The sequence below is a fragment of the Aspergillus viridinutans genome, assembly GCF_018404265.1.
Source record: "Aspergillus viridinutans IFM 47045 DNA, scaffold_4, whole genome shotgun sequence".
NCBI lineage: Eukaryota > Fungi > Ascomycota > Eurotiomycetes > Eurotiales > Aspergillaceae > Aspergillus > Aspergillus viridinutans.
The window spans coordinates 1,231,052-1,248,530 of record NW_025091220.1 but is presented as its reverse complement, the minus strand read 5'-3'; the positions used below and the strand labels follow the sequence as shown (position 1 = coordinate 1,248,530).

Genomic DNA, 17,479 nt, shown 5'->3' with positions numbered 1-17,479 from the left:
GCGTATGCTGAGCAATCCAAGGAAAGTTTTAGATAAGGAATTCCATTATTGACAGGTGTCTTGGTATCGACTATACGGGATGCGGAGCAGCTTCAAAGTTTCCCATTCTCATCAAAATGAGGCCACTAGTGTATGGTCTTTCTGTAGGCTGATTTCTTTGCTTTTTCTTCTGTACCTACGATGATCCCCTTGTCCTTGATGCCACCTCTAACACTCTTTAATTCCGTCCTAATTGCTTCACTGCCTACCTGGTGTTCGTATCTAGAGCTTTCTTGGTAAAGTGTTATGTAGGTGACTGGGTCACGCCTGTGATTCGTCCACTGCACATATACTTGCATGTCCACTAGGGCGCTATCAGCTGCACGCTGAGATCCCTCCAACCAATCACAGCGGGGCGCTCAAGTACCACAGACCGCAGTTGCATCGTAAAATGTGGACCATAGAGCAGCACGGGTCAAGCGAACGCTAGGATTCGATACCTACCTCCAAATCGAGGTCAGTAGGGAACGGGAGTGACTACTAGTAACAACAATAACGCAAGTCGAAAGACTTTTCACCCAACCGGTATCTTTGTTGAGCTTGCCTAGGTTGAATCATGTGGCTGTGATTGGAATAATTACTCATGATCAGCTCCGCAGTCGTCATACTTTGTGTACACACACACAAAGTGTGCCCTTTCAAGGTTTGCTTATTTGATTGGACTTTGATATCGAAATTGATAACGTTTTGAATTCAAGGTCGGGGATCGGGATACCCGCTCCCTCAAGGATTCGGAGAGATAGCCCACTATTTTCACAGAGCCGAAGAATGATGGTTTCTGGTTCCTCTGGTTTAGGTGGTACGTTAAAATAACTAAGGTTATGACCGTGGGTAATTGGCCGTACCAAAGGTTCGATAATATGGATGAGACATTATTTGATACATTCGAGTGCAATGTCAGGGCAAATAGAAAGATAATGTATCATAGACGGCAATCTGCTGGAGATCACGAAGTAGGTATGTGAGTACGTTACCTGTCTACCTACATTTTAGCTGCTTGCTCAATTTATTATCGTTTGTACTCTGTATGTTAGTATCACTACAAAACTTGATAGGGGCGGGACAGGAAAGAATGGTGTTGACACTGGACAAACCACGTCTACGCTTGCCCCAAATTAGGTCGCCACTGATGAATCTATACATGAATGGCGGTTTGATAGGAGCAAAGTACATATTAAAACCAACGATAACATTACGATATTATTATTTCGAATAAAATGTAAGAGCAGAAGAAGACTGCGGGAAAGAAAATAATGTATGCCTACAACTCTAAGGTACTCCAGATATTCCGCCATCGTACCGTACCATACCATGGTACCTCGACAACAGCCCCAGTGCGGCGGCTCCCTGACCCAGAGGAGAATCAAAACTCATACGATAACAGATAAATAATTATGATAATGCTAATCATCGCCTGCCGTCTTTTCCTACCCATTGCCTCCTGGATTATATTGCGCTCTTGATCCTGTCCTGATTTATACATCTCTCCTCAATTCCTCCTGATTTCTCTCTGGATATCGTCCCCAAATCACTATTCGCATCTAGGGGGATATCAATCTTACTCCGTCGAAATCTTTAACTTGTCATTACTGCTTACTCCCCCTAAGCCCCTCAGCTGATTGATTCAGCGCACCTCCATCTCCGCCCACCCTCCAGTCACGTCCTCGCAGGCTCACACTAGATTGCGGTGATTGCGGTACTTGCATATTAGCTTCCAGAAAAAAAAGCAACCCCCCTGGTCCTGTCTTCCGCCCATCCCCAAATTCTATCATATTCTTTGAGACGTCAACTGCTTCAGCAAGCCCCCTTCTCTCGGGTCTGTCCAGGCGACAAACTCATACCGACGCTGGGATTGGAGAACTTTTCCCTCTATCTCCCCCTCCAGAACAATCACGAAAGGTTTTTGTTGTGGTGGAAGGTTTGTGAACTTGTTGGTTTTATCATACTTGTCCAAGCCTTCTATTCCGGCTCTCGCTATATTTCTCGAGGTACTCCCCTGCTTCCTTTATCTCCTTTTGTTCAGGGCCGTTCTTTTTTATCATATACACACCCCATTGGCCTCGGATGATGTGGATGGTCACGGGAAATCAGGGGTGAATTGTTGCTAACTGGTTTTTATTTTCTATCAACAGCTCATCTCACTTTTCGATCTCCCTCCTGCTTGTTGTCAGCAAGATGTCGACTCCTGTCTTTCGCCTTACGAGTACCTCCTGAGCGTCCTTCATCAGAGTTCTGGATACCGTCTTGTTGGGCGAAGCAACTTCCGTAATGGAGAAGCTGAACACTGAAGATGGCCAGCTTTTCATCAAAGTTAGTTCAAATCAAGTACCTGGCTCCTCTGCAAATAGGCGTGTACTAACCTATTTACTTTTCCCTGGTTAGAACCTAGCAAGCTTCGTACGCACTCACGAGAAAGCTCTTGCAAATGCACTGCAACTACGACGCCAAACCAACAAAAATGCACAACCTACTCAGTCGGGCTTGTCCTCAAGCTCGACTTCGTCGACCTTGGCGGCAGCCTTGTCCTTTGGGCCATTGAGGTTTGCCTCTCATAACATCAAGCCCGCCAAACTCACCCTCACCCCTCATCATCTATTCTACCTCCTTTCCTGCTTCGAGGACCTTTCCATCTCCGTGGGACCCATGAACGTTAGATTGGAGAATATCCATAACGACGTATCGCAGTCCTATGTCTCTTTTCTGAACAAGCCCCAACGGTCCAAAGGCGACAGGGATTCCATTCACTCTGTGTCAAGTGTCCGTAGTGTCATGTCTGGCATGAGTGCTCTCTGGTCCTCAATAGGTCTGGGATCCAAGGATTCGGCTTCCAAGTCCGAGAAAGCCAAAGCTGCTCTGGATGCTGATCTTAAATATCTGTACTCTGCTTTTACCAAAATCCCCTGTTTACGTCTAGCCCCAGACCATCGCGCCCGCTTAATACGTGGGTACGAGGAGTTTCCCTTTGACACTGCAGTTCCTCTCCATTCTTTCAAAAACTTGAGCGTATTAGAGATTATTGATATAGACTACCGCTCATTTTTCGGCTGGGACCGACTATCTGAGCAGTTGCGAACGTTGACTTTAAAAAGGGCGAACGTCGAAGACATGGCAGATCTGCTGACTGGAATCGTGCTTGATGACATTGATAAACGCCGACGACGGTCGTCGAAGGCTCAGCACTCGCCAGTCCTTGGTTGGAACGGAAATGCTCATCCTCAACCAGTGCACAAGCCTGATATCTCAGGCTCCGTGTCCGCTCCCGGCTCACCAGTCGTTGAAACGGCGTTTGGAACAAGCACAAGCCCCAAGGCCGTTTCTATGATGCGAGTAGGCTCTGAAGGCGCTACCGCAGGCCGAGCACGAACTGGAAGCATTTCACCCTCACGCCCTAGCAGTTCGAAGCACTCGAGCCATCGTCACAACCGGGGAACTTCTTCGCGAATTAGGCGTACTGGATCGGGTAGCTCGAATTCCAGCGAAAACTCAGGGTACCGTAACGGTAGCTCGTCAAGTCTGCCGTCCGGTATCCTCCCGCCGTCAAAATGGCGATTCCTGCGGCATTTGGGCCTCCCTGACAACTCCCTGACCTCTGTCACCGCGGCCGCCTTGGCACCCGTCGCCAACAGCCTGCATTCTCTTGATCTGTCGGCGAACCTCTTCACCGAAGTCCCTGACAGTTTGGCCTCTCTAGTCGCTCTGAGGGCTCTGAATCTCTCTCATTGTATGATCGACTCTCTTCACTCCCTGTCTCGGAACCCCCTTCCTGCGATTACCGCTCTGAACCTTCGCGGCAACCGTCTCCGTTCGCTTGCCGGTATCGAGCGGCTGCCTTCGCTCGAGAGATTGGATCTGAGAGACAACAACCTTTTCGACCCTACAGAGATTGCCAGACTGACTAATCTCCCTGAGATACGGGAGATCTGGGTGTCTGGAAATCTATTCGTCAAGACGCATCCGAACTACCGTGTCGTGATTTTCAATCTCTTCCGCCGCACACCGGGTTACTCAGAAGACATAATCATCGATGGTTCGGGACCGGGATACACGGAAAGGAAACAGCTGGTCGATCGGGTTGCAGAGGTTGAAAGCGCGCCAGTCATTCGGTCAGCTGCAGCGGACCATTCGGCCGTGGCTATCGTTAGCAAACCACTGAATGTCGCCCAGGGAGCCGCAGCTTCAAAGTCTTCTCAAGCGCCAGCACCAGAGAATGATCGGGGAATTGGGTCTAGTCGACGAAAGCAGGGTCCTCGGCGGAGAATTGTTGACATCTCGTTGGATAAGCCCACTGATGATAATGGCGATACAGGTGCGGTGGTGCCTTCTGTTTCTCCCATGCAACATGTTCACTTGCCCGTTGATCCGTTTGTTTCGACGCCTACCGACCGTCAATGGAAATCTGATGGTGGACCCCAGGCCGAACCCTCCAGCATACCTCACCCTGACGGTATAGTCGACACTAGCGCCTCATCACAGGTCAAAAGATCTTCCGTTGTGCAGAATATGCCTCACAACCCGGTTTGGAAGGCCGACGAAGAATTTTACATGCGGAAGTTGGAGGCTCTCAAGCAGGAGCTTGGTAGCAGCTGGCTCTCGACGATGGGAGACCGTACTCGAGATAAGAGCATCAGCATGCCTCGTACGGGGACGAGCATTGGCGAATCCAACCTGCTGACTGCAGGAGCTTTCCCAAGGGCAGCTAACCAACCTATACTCAGTGGTGGAAACCCCTGAGTCGACGAATGGGGATTACGCCAGTAACAACCACTGCTTTGGTTACATGGCTGAGACACACCCTTTACGCCAATCAAAAACCAATCGAACGAAAAGCAAAAGTACTTATGAGACCAAAAAGACAGAATTTTCGGACTTCGTTGTTATTTGGTGCGGATTAAAGACTGCAAAGACTGCGAGTCTTGGAGCTTAGTTACATCTGGAAGCACGACAGACGAACCTTCCTTTTGGCTCTGAGCATCTCGAGAAAATGATAAGCAGGTCCTTGTTTGCGGCGTTGTCAAATTCTTGGTTATTTTGGACCTCGCGGTCACGACTGGCTGCCTGCGTGTGCCATTCTGGCAATTGATGGCTCGACTGCATTGTTTATGGCGTTACGTGAAACTTCGAAATTGCGGGCTGGATGTTTGAACACTTTTTGCTCCCTCTCCGCCTCTTCTCCTCGGCCTCCCTGATTCTCTTACCTTACACCCTTATTTCTCTATCCGCAATCGACACTCAATATGGACCGACATTTGGGAGGCATCATGAAAGAATGTCGCTTTCCTGTTTAGACCGCTTGTATTGTATCTTTTGATGAAGCGCAGCTGGAGCTGGTGTCAAGGCGTTACCGGATTTCGTTTCGAGTTTTTATGGTTATATTTCTCCGGCTTCATGTTTCCCCCTCCCCCCTCCCATCATTGTCTTCCTGAAAGGTGATTTTCCAGTTCTCCTAATGACGCGTTGTGTGAGGATTACCATCTATATTCATTGAGATGTCGTTGTCTATCATTGCACGATGATACTTGCCTGCGATCTTGTTGATCTTGTTTTCGTTTCGGTTATTCTTTCTGTCAAAGACCAAGTGATGAGATTCGGGCCTAATGCATGAGACATGAATTTAACAATGACGAGTCATATTTCTGCAACAGACGATACTAGTTTTATTAGATGCAATTCGCCTTGGCCGCTCTCGAGGCTGTCACTACATCAGACGTAATGTAGATACATGCTCCCCCGCGTTTTCGGAAGATTGTGAGGGAATCGGTGCCACGCTCAGGACTCTGGAATCTGGATAGACCTAGACCGGGGGTGGGGCTTACCGATAGGATGCTTGCGTGTAGACATCGTGGTAGCTCGGCTGCTGGAAAGAGAAGAGAGTTGGAAGAGTTAGACAGAGGAACGAGAGGACAGTTGACCAAATAGTTAAAGCTTCACCCGGTCACAGACAGACTATAAGCCATAGCAGAAACTCCTTGCAGAGGGAAGAGTATATAGGGAAGTTTGTTGTCGTACGTGGACCACACTATGCCTGAGCGCTATTTTTGGAGCTGGATGTGCAGCCGAGATAAAAACTGGTCATAAAGAACAGAAAGATTCCAGTTGATGTCGTTGTCAAGCATATTCATCTAAGGCAAAGATAGAAATAAAGCCATGAATAACAGGAAGATATCTAAGGTAGTCTTCTAAGAGTGCAGCATTGTCATGGAGGTGAATAGATAGATACCCGACAGCTAGGTAGTAGATTACTTCCTCACCTTGCACAGAGGACAGAAGGTATGCCGCCGCCTTATGCGCGCGCCAGTCCCAACCCGCAACACCAAACCTAAACTCTCCTCTCTCCCTTTTCTCTTCCCTTGCCCATGCTCTGTTCTGGCCTGCATCACGACTCATTCTGACATTTTCTTAGTTTCTCTGGTCGACCACCTTGAGATCAGCGAAAGAAAAGAGAAAACTCAGACTTTTCCAAACAAGACGCCATCCAAAAGGGGGAATAAAAATTCTTCCGCCTCGACCGCTTGAACGGGAGATAGAGAGCAAGAGACAGAGAGAGAAAAGACCTGAGATCCCTTGATTGCCGACCAACAATCTTTCCTCCCCTCCCCTTCCACCCCCTCACGCCACCACAACCCAGGATCATCGATTCCTTCGAAGCTCTCACCCTCTGAAAATAATACTATCATCTTCACCAACAGCAGCAGATTGAACGAAGAAAAAGAAAGTCCCTGTCGAATCCCCGTCGTTCATCCGTCCTGCTAGTCCCATCCCACTCTCAAGCCAATCCGCTCCGTCGCTTGTTTTCCCGTTACACGCTTCCCGTTTTTTTCCCACCCGGTCCAAAAGCAACCCCATCCAACAACACCGGGCTCTTTTTTCGACGCTTATTCTCTTCCATAATCTGCGGGAGCCGCATCACGTCGTTTTGCATCGCGCGTCATCAGTCAAGGATAATTCTCAGAGCGGGTTGCTACAATCGTCATCATCTGGCATAGCTGCCAGATCCTCCACCCTCCTCACCACTCCAAGGCCATTTGGCCTGCTGCAAGCTCTTTTGAGTCTATATTTTCATCTAGATTCTATCTCGGTAAGCCATCTACTCCTATAAGTTCCCATCGTTCTTCCCGATATTAAGGGTGGAAGGTGAAAAAAAAAAAATTTCCCGGGCGCATTGAATCACGCGTCTAGATCGCACTGTTCATGATATTCGAGCAGCTCTAACCTCTTTTCTGCTATCACAGTTAATAGACGCCGCCTAAATTGGTGTACCGAGCGCTCCGAAAGCTACCATCTCCCCTTCGTCCTTCTGATCTCCCTTTCGTTGTTCAACGCCTTTGTATTAATTACTCTTTTTTCTTCGTTTTCGTCTCGAGAATCAGCACGTCATGGCTGATCAAGAAGTGGACCTGGACAACATCATTGATAGACTGCTGGAGGTGAGGGGCAGCCGGCCTGGAAAGCAGGTGCAACTGTTGGAAGCGGAGATTCGGTATCTTTGCACCAAGGCTAGGGAGATTTTCATCTCTCAACCGATACTGTTGGAGCTGGAAGCGCCAATCAAGGTAAGATGATGCCTGTTCCTCGGGGCTATTGCCGCGGCTTGGCGACTATACTTGCCTACACATCGGATCGAAACTGATGATTTTGCCTTCACCAGATCTGTGGTGATATTCACGGCCAATATTACGATCTCTTGCGTCTTTTTGAATACGGTGGCTTCCCGCCTGAGGCCAACTACCTCTTCCTCGGAGATTACGTCGACCGTGGCAAGCAGTCACTCGAGACCATCTGCCTCCTCCTTGCGTACAAGATCAAATATCCTGAAAACTTCTTTGTTCTCCGTGGTAACCACGAATGTGCCTCCATCAACCGTATCTATGGCTTCTATGACGAGTGCAAGCGGCGGTACAACATTAAGCTCTGGAAGACATTCACTGATTGCTTCAACTGCTTGCCCATCGCGGCAATTATCGACGAGAAGATCTTCACCATGCATGGTGGTCTCAGTCCCGATTTGAACTCTATGGAACAGATCCGTCGCGTCATGCGTCCTACCGATGTGAGTATCCTTCCCCTTCATAGCTTCATATCACGGACCGGGTCCTTTTTCTCGTTACGGGCCTCTATGGGTTCCTTTTTGTCTGTAATGTTTGAAACAGCCGAAAAGGGTCCCGCCGGGCTCTCGCAGCTCAAGGTTTGCTTTGCTAACTGGGATAGATCCCTGACTGCGGTCTTCTCTGCGATCTTCTCTGGTCCGATCCCGACAAAGATATCACCGGCTGGAGCGAGAATGACCGAGGTGTATCGTTCACATTCGGTCCCGATGTCGTTTCTCGTTTCCTCCAGAAGCATGATATGGATCTGATATGCCGTGCACACCAAGTCGTCGAGGACGGTTACGAATTTTTCTCGAAGAGACAGCTTGTAACGTTATTCAGTGCTCCCAACTACTGTGGAGAGTTCGACAACGCCGGTGCAATGATGAGTGTCGATGAAAGCCTTCTTTGTTCATTCCAGGTATGTTGTGAGCCCTAAGCTTTGGCGCCGACTTGTGGTCCAGTTACTAATTTAGCTTTTTTAAGATTCTGAAACCAGCAGAGAAGAAACAAAAGTACGTTTACGGGGGCATGAGCTCAGGCGCGCCCATCACTCCTCCGCGCAAACCAAAGAAGAAGTAAGAAATCATACGAGCTTTTCCATGTGCAGCAGGTTCGGGCGGAGATAAAACGTTACAATCCCACATTCGTCAACACACGACATAGCGAATTACCACAGCGACCCCTGAAGATATACCTCACACGATCGAATGCGGATACACCAGGCCATCCAGAGACCTCTCGACATGCAGGACCGTCACAATATCCCCCCTCCATCGCTACTCCAGCGACTCCGGTCTTACAGTTTCCTTCTACGCTGAACTTTTTCCCTTATCTCTATATGGAAGGTACTATCTGCTCCTTGTAGGGGTTTTGTTTCTTATTGTCTTTTTTGCTTTTCTTCCATTTCATCAATTTTCCTGTTTATCTTCATTTTTCTTTCCTCTTTCTCTCTGTTACCCTCTTCGTTCCGGACTATCTTGACAGGTGGAGGCGAAGCGACGGGCTGCATTGTGGTGTTCTCCGTTTGCTTTTTTTTTCATTCCGAACAATCTTCCTGTGAGTGTAATGCCAAACCGAATAAGCAACGACATGTCTGTGTCTTCCGAACTGTGCCACGGCCCTTTTTACAAAGTCTAGCTCCTTTGCATCTGCGTGTTGCGACGCCCGATAACGATCAACGCGAATGAAGGATACGCTACAGTGACCGCTAGATGCCTGTTATATGATAAGGTACTTGACGAAGGTGGTGGACAAGGTTGGCGGTGGCGGGATATGCATTTTTCATCTCGTTTATCTGGCGCATGACACTCGAATGCATTTGGGGGTTGTAGATTAGGTCGGAATTATAGGGCTCCTTTTGTCATTCATACAGTGATGTTTCCTGAGTTACACCCAGTATATCTCTCTTCGGCTGATTATCAGCCAGTGCAAAACGTAGCTTGAGCTAAGAAAGAATATTAAAAGTAGAAGAACTTGTGACTTGAACTAATCGCTAGAATCTGCATTTGACAGAGTGGGAAGTGAGGGCTATAGACTGATAGGGACGGAGGGGGCATAGTTCCATCGTCATCATCATCATTATCAATAGACCGGTAGCAAAGTAGTGATGGGTAGTAATCAGAGGGGACGGATGGAGTTGATTGTGATTGATCGTTTAGACGTATTGGGACAGCCACCTGATACCTTCGCCGTATCCTAGTAGGCATCATCCACATTAGCATTGTACTGCCAAGAGCAACCCAAAAGCCGTAAAAGACACGACAAAAAGTCAAAAGAAAACTCACCCTGTCTCATAACAACACTGCACATAAACACCTCGATGGGCCGGATCCCCTCCAGCGGCACCTTGCCCTTACCCGTGGTCTGGTACAGACCAAGCTGATGTCTCAGCTCGTCCTCGCTAACAGCATCGGGGTGATCGATCTTGTTTCCGAGGATGAGGAAGGGCACCTTGGCCAGCTCCTCCATGGCGAGGAGGGCGTCGAGCTCGGCCTTGGACTCAGGGAAGCGCTCGTGGTCCTTGGCGTCGACGAGGAAAACAATCCCGCTGACTTCGGGGAAGTAGTCTTTCCACAGGCGGCGCGCTGTACATCCATATTGTCAGCTTGCTAGCTCCCAGCTCCCAGCTCCCAGTTCTGCTGCGTGGCCGTGGCCGTGGCCGCCAAGTTCTACTCACCCTGCTGGTGACCGCCCAGATCGAACGTTGTGAATCGGTTGTTGCCGATGGCAAGTTCCTCCGATGCTGGAAACATCAGTATCAGCTCCCTTCTCAAATCCGCCGTCGCCCGTCATGGCGTGTTATGAGGAGACATACTCGGGTGCGCCGTAGGCTGGAGCGTTGCGACACGGTCATTCTATCAATCAAGCACAAACAGTCAGCATATACCCTACTCCCTATCCAACGCTTCCAGGTCCTTCGAGGGTACTCACCTTCAACATGTGCAAAAGGGTGGTTTTGCCGGCATTGTCCAGGCCAAGGAACAGAAGCTTGGCATGCTTGTTGAGGAGACCCAGGGAAGCCAGGACATCGTAGACTACAGAGAAAGAGGGCTCATTAGCAACAGAAAGCGACGGGAAACAGGCCAGTAGTGCAAATAAGATGCCAGATAAGTCCTCCAGAGAGCTTTTTATGATACCAAAAGCGAATGCAAGGACGGAACTTCGAGGTCTCGAGGACCCGGAGTTGCAAGGCAAAACAAGGAAAAAAGGAACTACTTACACCAGTTAATGATCCACATGGCGGCAACTGTCCAGACCTCAGATATAAAGAAATTTAAATATCGCTCACAATCACAGGGAGAAGATGAAAGCCAGAAGAACAGTGGCGAGCGGCTGGGCCAGAGATAAGTGCAGTAGAAGACAGGTTGTGGTGGCCCGATGAGTTGACGTTGACTTTTGGCCGATTCGCTAGCTTTCGACGCTTAGCCGAGCGCTAAAGCCAACTGCAACCGCCGGGAAGATCAACTTTAAACCAGCAACCACATGACCTCTTGCACAACTATGACTAAATAGATTACTTTACTATTTAAATAAGGAATCATTTGATTGAATTATTTGATTTCATTGATCTTTCGCATCAGCAAGGACTGGTTTGGTCTTCTTGTCATGTTGTGGCCTGCCTACAAACACAGCAACAAAAGCAGGGGGTATCCTCCATATGAACCGCGAGCATGCAGAACTAATTCAAACAGGGCCCCGGCCACAACAGTGAAGGAATGTAAAAATATGGTTTAAACCGATAAGGAAAGGGTAATATGTATAGGTGAAGCAAACACGAATAGAAAAAAGTGATCTCCCTGTAAATGCATGACGGATGTCCTCCCAAGCAATGAAGATGCTGTGCAAAGAGTACAGGACAACCGAGGGGATTCAATCTGTAGCCTGTCGAAAAGAGTGAAGGGAATCCCCTCGGGAGAAAGAAGTGACAAAGAATGTTCGAGTATGTACAAGGAAGACAAAGGTCCTTTTCTGATGGAGGAAAGGTCTAAACAGATAGGACGAGCTGGGCATCTTGACCGACACCGTAAGCTCTGAACCTCTCAGCAACTTCGAGGCCAAGCTCCTTCATCCGTTCAGCTCCCTTTCCAGGGATTGGTCGCCGCTCCATCTGCTCTTTGGCAGCTTTGCGGCAATGTTGACGCCAGAACTTTTCCCTTCGCTTCTGACGCTTCTTCTCCAGACCCTCGACGATATCGATCGGGCCTCTAGTGTGCACCTCGCGAGTGCAGGATGATTCACGCTCTGGCGATTCTTTCAAGTCGGCGATGGGTGACCACCGATGAGCCTTGTCGAGGGAGGTGAAGAAAGGGTTGGGAGTCCGAGGCAGGGACTTGGTACGAGTCATAAGGGGGCGTTGAACCAATTCACTGATGTTGACACCTTGGGGGCGGCGAGAGGGAAGTTGATCACCCGAAGCACCATCGCCACTTTGGGAAGGTCCCATCTTGGCCGGCGGTGGAGGGGACCGAAGACGTCTCGGGGACATGCGGCCAACACGGCGCGGGGGAGGGGACATCATTCGCTTGGGAGACACACGAGGCGAATGTTGACGCACGGAATCCCCACCAGTTCTTCCCCGAGTTGCTTCATCAGCTTTAAACGACAGCTCCATCTCATCCTCTTCCAGGTCATCTTGATCATCAATGTCCGATGTAGGAAAGCTGGGATCGATATCCTGAGGAATGATAACTTGTTTGGAGAGGCGACGTTGCTCGATGCAGGACTTATATGCAACTTCCAAAGGACGGTCTTCGTCCAATGTGCCACACACAAAGTCTGTGCTGTCGGGTAGGTTGGGAGTACCAGGGCGCATCTTGAGCGGGGGAGGTTTGAAAGGGGATCGACCATTTGCCTTCCACGCGAGTGCTGGGGGCCATTTCTTGCGGGGATCGTCAGTCATAGAATCTAAAGAAGTGTTCGAGCTGCGACGTTCGAGTGCCTGGCGAGACGACTCCAATGTCTGAGGACTGGTGGCGGTAGTGGTCAAAGTGGGAGCCCAGAATCCATACTCGGATCCGTCATCACTCTCATCGTCTGAATCGGCAAAGCCAGCCTCATTGTCGGATTCATTGCCATCATCCGAGGAGAAGTCATGGATGGTCGAGTCCGCGTCGTCCTCGTCCTCCTCTTCGTCTTCCTCCTCAAGCGCCTCTTCCTCCGCTTCTTCTCCGAGCTTTCTGATGGCGAATTCTTTTCTCATGCAATCGCTCATAGTAATCTTCTCAGTGAATTCACCAACCTTGGTGACCCACTCATCCTCGCTAACGGAGCTGGCAAATTCGTGGAACCGGGTGGCCTCAGACTCTTCAAACTTGCCCAGGCCCTTCACAGGCACACCTCTTTGACTGTTTGAAGCCGACGGCCTCTCATCTTGCTGTGCCTTAATCGACAAAGACACATCTTTCTCCGGAGACGCCTTGCGGGCGACAGGGGCAGGGGATCCACGGGGCCGCCACCTGAGAGCAGCAGTGCGAACAGGAGGCCGTTCTCTTGTCGAGCAGGAATCCCTTGCCGGGCAGACAAAAGTAAGCACCGTCTTCCGCTTGGGGGGCTCCGCTGGTGTCGAATTGGCAGTCGATTCCGGTGCCGTAGGTTGTTGAGGTTTCGTTTCCTCAGCCTTACGCCCGCAGGCAAAGCTGATGCATCTCTTACGTCCAAGATTGGCCTCCACAGTGGATTCCGCCGCATCCAACTCAGATCTACCGTTGAGTTGAGGAGATAGAGGGGGGCTTGGAGTGTTAGACAACGATGGGCTCGTGAGTCCACCGTCGCTGGTCAGCTCCGCGGTCGAGATTCCGCTGACGTTGCCGGAGTGGTACGAGCGGTAGAATGGATGGTCCTGGTGGTCGGCAGGAGCCAGTTCGGGACTGTGCTTGAGGGCACGAGTGAGGAGTGATTCCTTGCCACGACTCATGGCGGTAGGGGACTTGACGTAGACGACACCCTCGTCGACGTTCATTGGAGATGTATTCAAGAAATGGTGATCAGGAGGCTCATCGACGTCCTCAAGCATATCTGTATCTTGCTGAACAGGCTTGTTGGACTGATGGGGCGAGAGTAGCATCTTCAAAATCTTATGTATTGAAAAGGGTCGATCACCACCGCGCAAGTATGCCATCGCTTCGAGTAGATTGCTAAGTTAGAATCGGAATTGAGGTCGAAGAGGTAGTTAATGATATAGTCGAATGTTCGATATCGGTGACTCGAGAGGATAAGTGGCGGCGGTAGGTTGTAGAATAGGAAGGTCGGAGAGGTAATGACGAGTTCAGTGAAGAATTAAACTTGTCAGTCAGATAGATAATAAAGAAGACGCTCTCTCAATATCGATCAATGAGACCACCGATCGACCCAGAGGGCGAGAGATTAGGTTGTCCTCAGCAGGACGACGATTGTCATGATATACAACGCATGATGTGAGGGGGGCGGAAGTGTAAGAAAGGTACAATAGGATAGGACCAAGAAACTCAGGTATGTAGCCAAGAAGTACAGTAGTACAAGCCCTCCCTTCAATAGAGTGGCAGCTCAAGAGAGCGCCAGAAGGAGACGCGTCGAGGAAATCAGAAACGCAATGTGTTGGCAGTACTAGGTGGATGGAAATGGAGAGGAAGAAAGAATGTTAAGGAGGATTGAAAGTGGTGATGCGAGTAATACTTAGTGGAAAAGTCCGGCACTAAAAAAAAAGGGTAAAAAAAAAAGAAAAAGGGAAAAAAGGAAAAGGTAATAAAAATTCAAATAATTAACTAGCGTCGCAGTACGATACTCTACCAGCCTACGAGGGAGGGGAACGAGAATTTGCTGGGGCGATCGCTTTTTCTATGACGGGGCGGGAGAGCGGCACCAGGTTTAGGAAGCTGATTTGGTCATTGGGGTGAGTGGTAGTAGTGGGTCGCCACTATCAAGAAAGGAAGGGAAAAAGAAATCAGAAAATTAAAAATCAAATTATGACACTTGGGTGATCTTCTCCTGGGCTTCTTTCCTTCTGCAGGCGGCCACTTGATGCTCAGTCCAACTCAACCCCGCCAAGACATGACCCACCATGTCTCTTGCTCCCACAACCCCAATTGCATGCTTCGGTTCCTGCGGCTAACACACCATGAAATGTATTGTCACACGGTAATATTGCCGATGTACGATCTGTACTCCGTACTTGGAGGGTATAATACGAGCAATTATTACAACCTTTTTTTTTAAATAGTAACGGAAGCAACTTGATGACAATAATGGAGTGTCAAGTACGCACATGAAGAACCAAGTAGATGAAGACCATGAATGTTTCTGGGTTTCATTCATTTTGAAATGCTGGCTGTGACAAACCTAGGTGGTTTCATCAAACGGTGGGACATCTTAGCGAGATTGAGGATAATAACACTGATGACTGGTACAGTTGACACTGGTACTCCATAAGAGGCAGCCGAGTCCTTGACTATGAGGGATTTTGTATATGGCACTAAGCCTTGCTCAACTATCCTCAAAATGACCAAAGAGAGATATTGCGTGAATGATAAAGAGAATCAGAAAGAACTGAAACTCACAAAGTAATCTTCAAACACACAAAGACAGAAATGTCACAATGATCAGGGTCTCGCTTCTCCTCTGCTGTGCGACACGAAGTAGTCCAGAGATAAATTCCAGCCTGTACCTCAACTTTAAGTTTCGAAACAATATTCTCTACCCCCACGAGGCGAGGACATCCAGCAAACACCGGCTAAAATCCCCTTGACTGCCCACCGTTCGCTGCAGTCCGCCTTTCGAGGTAGTCCCTAGCCCTCAGTAAGAAGTACTATGCCCTTTCCGGGTTCCTTAGGTAATCCGGCAAGGCGTAATTCCATTACCGCCCGTGTAAGTACAAGGCGGCAAGGACGCAGGGCTCACACAAAAGGGGAGGCGAAGCGCAATACCAACACCGCCGGAGTCACCCCGAGGCTGTCCTTGTACCGGGCAAATAACTCTCTACGGTAGGTGTCAACGAAAAACCGTCCCCTTACGAGGTGGTATTACTTGACCTCGACCTAAAGCCAACTAGTGAGTGGTTTGGCGCTATCATCGCCGGGTTAGCAATTAAGATTACCTGCACTCTGTATGGTTCCTGATCCTGCACCTACCTACTTTGGCTCAAGTGGATGTCACTACTCCGGAGGAAATGATGATGCACAAATAATAATTAAAGGCGCTCTGCGCGCTTCCGTCTTTCATATCTCTAACAAGTAACAACCTGGGTCTATGGTTCAAGTTTCTTAATTGCTGCTGCATTTGTCGCTGTCTTAACTTCTGCTACGCTATAGAACTAGCATCAGAAGTCCATACTACCATGAATAAATCAGTGTGTCATTGCTTAACAATAGTTACCTATGCTTGGTATTCTTTCTTGTCCCGGATCATTATCGTGCCCTGTGCCGAGCCTTTCCCTTGCCTGGCGACAATTCCAACTGTCCAAATTCGGAAGGCATTAGTCTTGGCCCTCTGACGTATGTTACACTCATTATTGCAGAGTTATGAGGACGAGATATTCAAGGATAAGCATGACTGTACTCCGTACTTGTGCTGTCAGAAGATCAAATTATGCGGGTTAAATAAAAAAGAACAGCTGCAAAAGAATCTCACCTAATGTACCGAAGGTTCTGGGGAAGGTTGCCCCCTTGCGAGAAACGCCGTTGGCGGAGGTACGAGGGCTATTACTGTGCACGGCTTTGCCGTCGCATGACGCTATTCAAACTTAAGGATGGGGCTGCAGTCGTCCTCAACGCGAATCTGACTATATGCAGCTAACCCATGTCAAGAGTCCCTCTGTGTTGAACCTGGTTTTCAATTTGCAAGTAGGTTCCCATCTGAGATCATGACGGAATTGGGAATTTGGATATGCTTGAGATCACTGTCACAAAAATAGAAATCGACGAAATGCCGAAAAAGTTACTATCTGCTAGGTACTACAGACTTGGAAATCATAGTTCGATCTTGGCTGTACAACATCGAAGATCACAGCAGGGGCCAAAAATGCCAGAAATAACAACCAGATGGTCTAGGAACGACTTGCAGATACCGATCTCAACTGGTCATACTGTATTCTTTGCGTGGAATAATTATCACTAACTCCGTTGTACTGCCAGATAATCATCCAGCAATAAATGTTTCAAGATATGTTCTGTTGTCGACACTCTGGATTAATATCCTTTGTAATCTGGTACAGCGTATTCCAAACATAATCAACGTTGTTATTACAGCATTCGTTTCAAACATTGCATCCCAATTCGAAAGCCGACCGCTGCATCCATGTCCATTCCGAAGAGAATGTTGCTTTTTGGTATTGTTCAAGAAGTTGTATCGTGGCGATGAGATATCCACCTAAGCACGATCTCTCCCCGAAGTGTACATCTCTTTGGGAAATCTCCGATCATCATACATCCCTTTATGCTTCGATCATCCCCAAATCTCCACATATACGACGTTGGCTGGAGAGTTGACGATTTCAGCCCGACATGGGATCATGAAGTTGACGCCACAGAAGCGGTCAGAGAAAGTAAAAAAAGTAGTGCCCTCTGATTGATGATGAGCTTGCGAGTTTTGAACGCCAAAAGGTCAGTCCGCCAGCCTCGTTGCCTTCAAAAAAGCGGGGACCGCCAGAAAGCTACGGATCATGTTTGCGAATCATCGGAAGCGCATCGGCCAAAGTCTTGGTCAAGCTTCCTACACATCAAGGATACCCCCGCCTGTGCCAGATTGCTACTGCGGTTGTTGTTTTTTATCCACCCTCAGCAGCCAATCTGATGAAGATTTGACAGTTTTTCCTCCCCCATGCTGTTTCTGATCCCAGGATCTGAGCAACTGAGATGCATTTCAGGATATCAGCTGGTCAAATG

At 48.7% G+C, this 17,479-nt stretch overlaps 4 protein-coding genes across 4 annotated transcripts; 2 read left to right on the top strand and 2 right to left on the bottom strand.

Annotated features, from left to right (window-relative positions):
- Positions 1-2,307: 2,307 nt before the first annotated feature.
- On the top strand, positions 2,308-4,770 carry Aspvir_006429 (leucine-rich repeat domain-containing protein; the record flags this gene model as incomplete). The annotated part of the gene is made up of 2 exons (XM_043269628.1): positions 2,308-2,349; positions 2,422-4,770. 2 exons carry the CDS (start codon positions 2,308-2,310, stop codon positions 4,768-4,770), a joined length of 2,391 nt encoding a protein of 796 aa, XP_043125563.1.
- Positions 4,771-7,412: 2,642 nt separating this feature from the next.
- glcA (type 1 serine/threonine-protein phosphatase catalytic subunit GLC7) lies at positions 7,413-8,705 on the top strand (the record flags this gene model as incomplete). The annotated part of the gene is made up of 4 exons (XM_043269627.1): positions 7,413-7,589; positions 7,685-8,086; positions 8,245-8,544; positions 8,610-8,705. The coding sequence occupies 4 exons, from the start codon at positions 7,413-7,415 to the stop codon at positions 8,703-8,705; spliced, it is 975 nt and encodes a 324-aa protein (XP_043125562.1).
- A 1,075-nt stretch (positions 8,706-9,780) lies between these two features.
- sar1 (Arf family GTPase SAR1) lies at positions 9,781-10,864 on the bottom strand (the record flags this gene model as incomplete). The annotated part of the gene is made up of 6 exons (XM_043269626.1): positions 9,781-9,821; positions 9,911-10,210; positions 10,303-10,368; positions 10,441-10,480; positions 10,557-10,660; positions 10,846-10,864. The coding sequence occupies 6 exons, from the start codon at positions 10,862-10,864 to the stop codon at positions 9,781-9,783; spliced, it is 570 nt and encodes a 189-aa protein (XP_043125561.1).
- Positions 10,865-11,610: 746 nt separating this feature from the next.
- Positions 11,611-13,743, bottom strand: Aspvir_006426 (DUF2457 domain-containing protein; the record flags this gene model as incomplete). The annotated part of the gene is made up of 1 exon (XM_043269625.1): positions 11,611-13,743. The coding sequence occupies one exon, from the start codon at positions 13,741-13,743 to the stop codon at positions 11,611-11,613; it is 2,133 nt and encodes a 710-aa protein (XP_043125560.1).
- Positions 13,744-17,479: the final 3,736 nt, after the last annotated feature.